The 8,737-nt window shown below is 33.5% G+C and overlaps 1 protein-coding gene across 1 annotated transcript; it reads right to left on the bottom strand.

Annotated features, from left to right (window-relative positions):
• Positions 1 to 3,038: 3,038 nt before the first annotated feature.
• LOC109221228 (dCTP pyrophosphatase 1-like) lies at positions 3,039 to 5,110 on the bottom strand. Its single transcript, XM_019385690.1, has 2 exons — positions 4,842 to 5,110; positions 3,039 to 3,546 (listed from the first exon to the last, which is right to left on the bottom strand). Exons 1-2 carry the CDS (start codon positions 4,965 to 4,967, stop codon positions 3,283 to 3,285), a joined length of 390 nt encoding a protein of 129 aa, XP_019241235.1. The 5' UTR covers positions 4,968 to 5,110; the 3' UTR covers positions 3,039 to 3,282.
• Positions 5,111 to 8,737: the final 3,627 nt, after the last annotated feature.

Raw genomic sequence — 8,737 nt, 5'->3', positions numbered from 1 at the left:
CTCTTGTATTGCTTGAAAGCATCAATTGCCTCGTCTTTACTATTAAGTAAATAAACATAGCAGTATCTCGTGCTATCGTCAATAAAAGTAATAAAAAAACTTTTTCCCACCATGAGATGGTGTTGACTTCATGTCGCAAATATCTATGTGAATTAAGTCTAAAGGACTTGAGTTCCTTTCAACGGACTTATAAGGATGCTTAGCATACTTTGATTCCACACATATTTGATATTTGAAACTAATGCAATCAAATTTTGGCAATACTTCTAGATTTATCATCTTTCGCAATGTTTTAAAGTTTACGTGACCTAAACGCGAATGCCATAAAGTGTTTGACTCAAGCAAGTAAGAAGAAGCATTCACTTTATTGATAGGAACTGCTATTACATTTAGCTTAAAAAGGCTCTCATTCAGGTAACCTTTTCCTACATACATATCATTCTTACTTAGTACAACACTATTGGAAACAAAAATACATTTGAATCCATTCTTGACAAGAAGTGAAGTCGACACAAGATTCTTGCGAATTTCTGGAACATGGAGGACTTGGTTTAGAGTCACTATTTTTCCCGACGTCATCTTCAACGCAATCTTGCCAACTCCTTCAACTTTGGCCGTAGATGAATTTCCCATGAAGATTCTCTCGTCGGGACCTGCGGGGACATAAGAAGAAAATAACTCCTTGTTAGCACAAACATGGCGGGTGGATCCAGAATCTATCCACCATTCTTTCGGATTTCCTACCAAGTTGCATTCAGACAACATGGCACACAAGTCTTCCATTTCATCTTCAACCATGTTGGCTTGATTCTTTTTCTTCTTATCATTCTTTGGCGCACGACAATCCACTGCCTTATGCCCAGTTTTTCCACAGTTGTGGCAATTACCCTTGAACTTCTTCTTACTTCGGTAATTCTTTGGTCCAGAAGCTTTCTTCCTCTTCTTATTTTGTGGTGCCTCATCAACAATGTTTGCCCCCATTATTGTCGAGTGTCCACGTGACTTCTTTTCAGCATTTTTGTTGTCCTCTTCTATCCTCAAACGAACAATCAAGTCTTCTAGTGTCATTTCCTTCCGTTTGTGTTTAAGATAGTTCTTAAAATCCTTCCACAGCGGAGGTAACTTCTCAATGAAAGCAGCGACTTGAAAGGACTCATTTATGACCATACCTTCAATAACAAATTCATTATTAATAATAAGATAAATCTTATTAATAAAATTATTGATTTGGATCATACCTTCAGCAAGGAGGTCATGTACAATGACTTGTAGTTCTTAGACTTGAGTTATGACCGACCTAGTGTCAATCATCTTGAAATCCAAGAACCTTGCAGCCACGAACTTCTTAAGTCTGGCATCCTCAGTCTTGTACTTCTTCTCAAGCGCATTCCATAACGCTTTTGAAGTTTCCATGACACTATAGACATTGTACAAGCCATCTTCCAAACAACTCAAAATATAATTTTTGCACAGGAAATCAGAATGTTTCCATGCTTCAGTTACAACAAGTCGTTCATCATCCAGAGTATTTTCAGCCATGACCGGAGGATCCTCCTTGATGAAACGTTGCAAACTCAACGTAGTAAGATAGAAGAGCATCTTCATTTGCCAGCGTTTGAAGTCAATATCGGAAAACTTTCCAAGTTTTTCTGCCGGTGCCATAGCATGAGCAGGAGTAGAACGGCTTGACTAGGCAGCAGCGCTCGTAACAGTAGCACCCGTTCCCGCAACACTTCCATTAGTTTGGTTTTCATTCATCATATTTCTATAAAGTTGAAAACAATACAGAACTTTGTTAAATCAGTGAAGTTTTGATATCTTCAAACTGAATATCAAACCAAACATACAACACGTAACAATGGTGAAGTTTTTATATACTTCAAACCCATACGTTTATTATTCCGGCAAAGTTTTTATGTACTTTGAACCGGACAAAATGAATTATTGGAGTAGAAAGCAACAAGGCTTTAGTCTCCAAAACAGTATACAAAATATGAATAACAGTTTAATATATGTTTCAACACAGAAACGTTAGTTAAAAATTCATTAAGCTTGTGAGCGCTTCTGTGTTAAAACACAAAATTAGGAAAACAAAATTGTTAGAAGAATTAAAGAAAAATAGTAGAATTTGAGAAATATTCCGAGTCCACAATTTTCTTGTGTGTCCTTAAGGAATTTTAACCCCCTCACACGTTGCCAAGGTAATGGATTAAATCCTCCCAGGATAAAACGGAATAAACCTTCCTGCAACAGTGGCAATACAAACTGCAGGATACCAACGAACTCAAAGAAAGGAACAAAATCACACTTACGAATTTGAGAGAGAGAGACTGCGAATTAGGATGCAGTATATTTAGAAAGAAAGAAGTTCTGGAGTGTTTTTCGTGTATAGAAAATGGAGCCTTGCCTCAGAATTTATAGGCAATTATCAGAAGAGGTGTCTGGAAAAGGTGCCTTTTCAGAAGAATACGCTGCCTGCCGCGGTTCTACCGCGGTCGCGGCAGAACCGCGGCCAGAGAGGCCCTCTGAACCTTCAGCAGGATTCTGGCGTATTTTCAACAGTGATTTGGCATTTTATTAATTATTAAATAATTAAATAAATTTTGTCCAAAAATAATCTTATCGATCGATCATTTGACAAATCCAAATCCAAATCCAAAGCCGAAGCCGAGCCGAGCGACGACAACGGCGCGAGGGTTCATTCTCTTCAACTCCTTTTAAGAGCTTTAAGAAGTGATTCTATATATAAGCACACAAATGTGGTTGTCCCTCACCAATGAGGGACAAAGTGCAAGACAAAAGTTCACTTCTTCAAATTTTCAATTTCCCTCCATTTTATTTCCCTCCATTTCCAATTCACACTTCTTCTACTTTAAAGCCCAATGGCTTAAAGTCCAACAGTCTCTGCCTACCTAGATAGAGAGTCTATTTCGAATAGACTGTCGGCTCAAGAAAAACATAAGCAATCTAGACGGGAGATTACCATAATTGAACTGAACAAAACTTATGCATCAAAAGTAAGATGAACTTTTATCAGATTTGGGAAAACACATTGAATAGATCAGCGTAAAAAAAGATATGATTTCAACTGCCAAAACAGTCCAAAATAAATGAGAAAATAAATGCCAAAGATATTCTTCCATCAAAGTACAAATTTCCACTGCTTCAGGTCCACTTTCTCTCAACTCCTATGACACCTAACTTATCATATTTAGCATAACATAAAATATAACGATCTGACCAGTTTGTATGCAACTCGACTAATATGTCTGATCGAGCGATTTAATTATCGGCTTCGTTATTGCATTTGTTTGAAGAACCTTTGTTGAGATTAACAGGGTATTTAATAGCATTAAGTTCAACTTTACGAAGAGCAGCTTTGCCAAGATCAATCCCACAAATATCAGAAAGCCTAACGAGGTATAGCAAAACATCAGAAAGTTCTTCACCAAGATGTAATTTCTCTTTTTCGTTCCAATCAGGTAACCCTTTTGGAACTTCTCCTTTCCACTGAAATATTTCTGAAAGTTCTCCAACTTCTCCCACCTGTGTATATAAATAATTGGATTAATTTAACCAATAAAAAGGAATAAAAACAAGAAAATTAAAGGAAATAAAGGGGTCGTTATATCATCATCATATTACTCGTTTTTCCAATGCAATGACTATCTTATATTCTTATTGACAGAAAATATTACTCGTTTCATTTTATAGTGTTTAAAGGACATCAAGGGGTCGTTTGGTTGGGAAATAAGTTATTCCAGGATTAATTATATCAGGATTAGATTATATCGGGATTGTTATCTCACCTTTCATAGGAGAAAAAATAACACTGCAACCCCGGGATAACTAATCTTGAGATTAGTTCTACCGTGATTTTATCCCAACCAAAAATGTGATAAACTCATCTCAAATTTAATACCGAGATTTACTCGTACCAAACGAGCACTAAAAATATCCTTAGAAGTATATCTTAAAGTTTTCATGGCTAAAAAAGTATATCATTAAAAAAAAGAACATAATTTATAATTAAAAAAGTTATCAAATATATTAGTGTGTCACTTTTTTTTTTTTTTGTAAAAGAGATTAAAACAAAAAAGAATAACACATAAAATGATACAGAATAAATGTAAAAAATAAGTGTGACCTACCCGTCCCTCATATAGTCATATATATTTCTATTACTTAATCATAACCCGAAACTTCTACACATTTTACAGCAATTTTTATTTATTTATTTATCGAATCAAGGAAAACATGTTAAGGATCAACTAGGGATCACTAGTTGCGTGATTATTCAAGTGCATAAATTCTGAATCATAACATACAAATCACGAGTTGAAATAAACAGAAGAAATTTTTTTTATCTCACAAAAAGAAAAAGCTAATAAAATGGTAGATATCCCTTTAGGATGTTTAAAAAAAATTGGAATGACACACAAAAGATTAGCATTACTCATATGTAAAGATAAAAAATAAACCGAAATATATGGTTCAAAAAAAAATGCAATAAACATGCGTATGATTATTTAAGCACATATTTGGTTATTTTTTTAGAAAAAAAAATCCCTGGGAGGATCTATACTATTCCTACACTTCCTCTCCAACGTGACTCGAACTCAGGATCAAACGATTGTGGCCTCGTGGGTGAAGTATTATACCAACTAAGCAAGCCTCACTTGTTATTTGGTCATTCATAATAAATCACAAGTGAAGACAAACAAGAAAGATTAGCATAATCTCAGCACAAGCAAAAATAACACACAAGTGGAGAAATAATTCAATTTTTTTTCATTAAACAAAAGAAATAAAATAAAAAAGGTGGACAGGAGGGAAAATACCAGAGCCAAAAGAAGGTTTCTGGGGCTATGAAACTTTTCCCAATCTCTTTCTTTAGCAAAATCTTCCATTTTCTTCCTGAGAAGATCAAGAGTTACACTCTCTTCCTCCTTTGAAATCCCTGTCATCTCTCTTTCTAAAACAAACACAAGACAACTTTGAACTGACACAAATAGGAAATTAAAAGGGAAAGAACAGGGAGACAAAGAATTAGTTGTCTGTGATTTTGTGTGCTGTTTGGTTCTACTATTTAACGTGAGAGGGAGAGGAGAGAGACCAAAAAACAAAAGGAGTCTTTTCTTGTTAGGCGCACGGGAAACCGGCTATTGCCAGTTTCACGCCCAAGTTACCTGTTATATATTCTTTTGGTCTCATGTTAATTTTTTTTAAATAAGTTTCACTTAGTGGGCGTTTGGACATAAGAATTGTAAAATTTAAAAAAAGGGTGAAAAAAATTTTCAAGTGAAAATGGTATTGAAATTTAGAGTTGTGTTTGTTTCGATATGAATATAATTTTGGGTTGTTTTAGAAGTTTTGTGAGTGATTTGAGTGAAAAATTTGAAAAACAGCTTTTTGAAGTTTTTCAAATTTTCGAAAATTTTCAAAATGCATCTTTAAGTGAAAATTGGAAATTTTATGAACAAATGCCTATTTCGGAAAAAAGTGAATTTTTTTTGGAGAAAAGGAAAAAATTTCTTATGTCCAAACGGGCTCTTAGTTTAGTTTAATACGAAATTTAAAAGATTAATATGTGTGTTTGGTGGGACAAAAGTTATTTTGTGATGTTTTGAAGGAGTTAAATTTTATTAGCCAAAGTCATTTTTTCTTGCAATTATCAGGCTGTATAACTCATATTTAATATTTTTCATTAGTATATATTGTTTTGCAAAAAAAAAATATTTTCACTTACGAGAAATCATAGAAAATATTTTTCTACAAAATGATTTTCGTCTAACCAAATACGTTCTAAATTTATGTACACTGTCATTTTTTTTTTTTTTGAAAAATCTTAATAGTTACTCAATATACTAAAGTTTATTTTGACCGGTATTCAAAATCTAAATGGGATTAGATTAATCTATTTCAGATATCATAATAAAGATATTCTACTGTTACACAAAAATATCTATAAATTGAAATATTCCCATATAAACTGTAAAAAGTATAATATTGTTTTTTTTTTTGTCACGTAAAAAAGTAGTAATACACTTAATGAAGTTGTACATAGATATACAAAACTCATGATAAAGGAGAGTTGTTATAAGTGAAAGGCTACACTATTTCTGACTAATGAAACATTCTCTATAATTATTCTCTAATTTCACCCTGTTTTCCTTAGTAACCTTTAGATTAATAACGATATTTTATTCATCGGGGTTCATTTTAAGAGAAATAAAATTTAATTTTAACAATTACTTGTGAACGTAAAATATATGCTCTGTGACTTCCAGTTCACAGCTAATTACTTGTAGTAAATGATATTATTATATTAGCATAAATATTGATTGTGAATAATTATTTAATTGAAATTTGACACGTCTCGAAAACAAGGATCCTCGCCGCGATACTTGGGACTACTCGTGTGTATTGGGGGTCCATCATGTTTTATTTTTTTATTTTTTTTTATCCTTATTGTCGGTATAATTTAATGGGCGTGATGAGCTACAAATAAGGGTTGGGATTTAGGGGCGCGGAAGTGGGTTCACCCGAACCCCCTTCGCCGAAAAATTATACTGCGTATATAAGGCAAAATCTGTGTTTTACCTCTATATATTAAGTTTTGAACTCCCTTAATACAACCAAAAAGTATAGCTTAGTGGTCAAGGGGGTTCAAAATTTTCTTAAGGTCATAGGTTCAATTCCCCCACTAGCTACAAATTTTTTTTTGTACCCCCTTTATGGAGATCCTGCCTCCGCTACTGATTGTGAGTGTTAAATTTTTTTTTCTTTCTTAATTAGATGTCTTGGGTTATAAAGTCACCTATGTTACAAAGCATTTTATCCTCTAATTTCAAGTACAAATTCGAATGTATTTGGAGCCCAAAGAAAATATCGGACATCGGATAAAAAAAGGGTTGCCCGTGCACAAGATATGCATTCCCCGTTCATGTAGGGTCGAGGGAATGGTCGGATCCCAAGGAGTGTGGTATAGATAGTTTATTCTATTGCAAACATTAATAACTATTTTTACGACTCAAACTTATAAACTATAGATCAAACGGAGATAACTTTACGGTATAAAAATCCAAAAACTATGGCGTGCGCCAACATAGAGTTAGCTCGAGACACAAAACTATCTTTTGCTCCCTATTTCGGCGAATCATCTTAGAGTCATATCTACTTTTTGACCGTCTTAATTCGTTCTGACTATTGCTACCCACTAAATTCTCCATCTTAAATTAATTCCTAATTTATAGCCCATTTGGTCAAGCTGCAATAATCATTTTATTTTGAGAAGTGTTTTTTTTCAAAAATACTTTTGGTGAGAAGTAGTTTGTGTTCGGCTAATTAGTTTGAAAAGCACTTCTGAGCAGCAATTAGTGTTTGGCCAAGCTTTAAAAAACTGCTTTTAAGTGTATTTTTCGCAAAAGTGCTTCTCAAAAAAGTGCTTTTGGAGAGAAGCTACTTTTTTCTGCTTCTCCAAAACTGCTTCTGCTTCTCCTCAAAAGCACTTTTTTTCCTTCAAAAGCTTGGCCAAACACCTCAATTTTTGACCAAAAATGCATTTGGCCAAAAAAAAGCACTTTTGGCCAAAAATAAGCTTGGCCAAACAGGCTATTAATTAGTTCTTGCCTTCTTAGAGAGTAGATAATAGATTAATTAATTAATGACTTACTATAACAAATATTAGGATGGGTTTTAATAACTTTCCATACTTTCAGATGTTAAAGGAATAAAAAATGACAAATGAATTACTATCTTAAACAGTCTGAATCTGTCTGGATTGCAAAAATTTATTGCACATAAGTTATTTCTATAAGTAAATTTTCATAGTAGGTACTTATTTTTATCAAACAATATATACCAAAAAAAAAAAAAAATGCACCACACGTTTTTAATATAAACATTTATGTGTATATCACAATTAAATTGTGCGTCGTTATCCCAATTCCAATTCATGATAAATGTGAATAAATTTTCCCACACTCATCTCTCATTAAAATTCAAAATTTGACATTCCTTATTTCAACTTTTGTGTGAGCAGTAAGCTAAGATTTAAGAAGCTCCACTAACAACCAACCCGAAGATTTTTTATACAATAATAATATATCCTGTATATTCTTTGTATTGGGAAAAATTTGTATTCATATATACATGATGATGTGTCTTGACACGTGGAATGGATAATGAGTTGTGATTTGTCACGGTTCAAGAGTTACAAACAGGTACGGGTAAAAAGAGGCACGAGACGAGAGGCTCAGCGCCCCGTTCCTGTTTAAGCTTATTTACATACGAGCAATGAGAAGAATGAACCTGGCTAAAGAAAAAGATGCAAATACGGCATTTAAAGGGTATTAAATGCTGGAGCCGTCAAGGAATATATACATTCAATGTAATGATTATGTAACGTAGCATTTAATGTTATTAATTACTCATAATAGCCTCATTATGGCTTAGGCATAACGTGCATCTCCAAAGATTCCCAAAGGGACCTATAAAAGGAGAAATATGTAATCACTGGAGGGAGAGGTGACTATTGAAATATACTCTGATTTACCAGCCTTCATACTTGGCTATTCTAAAATTTCTTTCTTTATTTACTTTTCCGATTATCAGTAACCCGATTCTTCTAATTTCTAGTTTTGACTAAAAATCTATTTTTTGGTTAAACAAATTGGTTCTGTTACCGGGAATCTGATAATCAATTATATTTCAACCTGATTTTCTTGATTGCATC

The sequence above is a fragment of the Nicotiana attenuata genome, unplaced genomic scaffold (genome assembly GCF_001879085.1).
Source record: "Nicotiana attenuata strain UT unplaced genomic scaffold, NIATTr2, whole genome shotgun sequence".
In the NCBI taxonomy this organism is placed as follows: domain Eukaryota; kingdom Viridiplantae; phylum Streptophyta; class Magnoliopsida; order Solanales; family Solanaceae; genus Nicotiana; species Nicotiana attenuata.
The sequence above is the reverse complement of the archived record's forward strand: the minus strand, read 5'-3'. Positions and strand labels throughout refer to the sequence as shown.

What these genes read in the sequence shown, in the direction of transcription:
- LOC109221228 (XM_019385690.1), bottom strand. Translation starts at nt 4,967, where the DNA reads ATGACAGGGATTTCAAAGGAGGAAGAGAGTGTAACTCTTGATCTTCTC. An exon ending in GAAACCTTCTTTTGGCTCTG is followed by an intron (nt 3,547 to 4,841) that starts GTATTTTCCCTC and finishes TTATATACACAG; the next exon opens with GTGGGAGAAGTTGGAGAACT.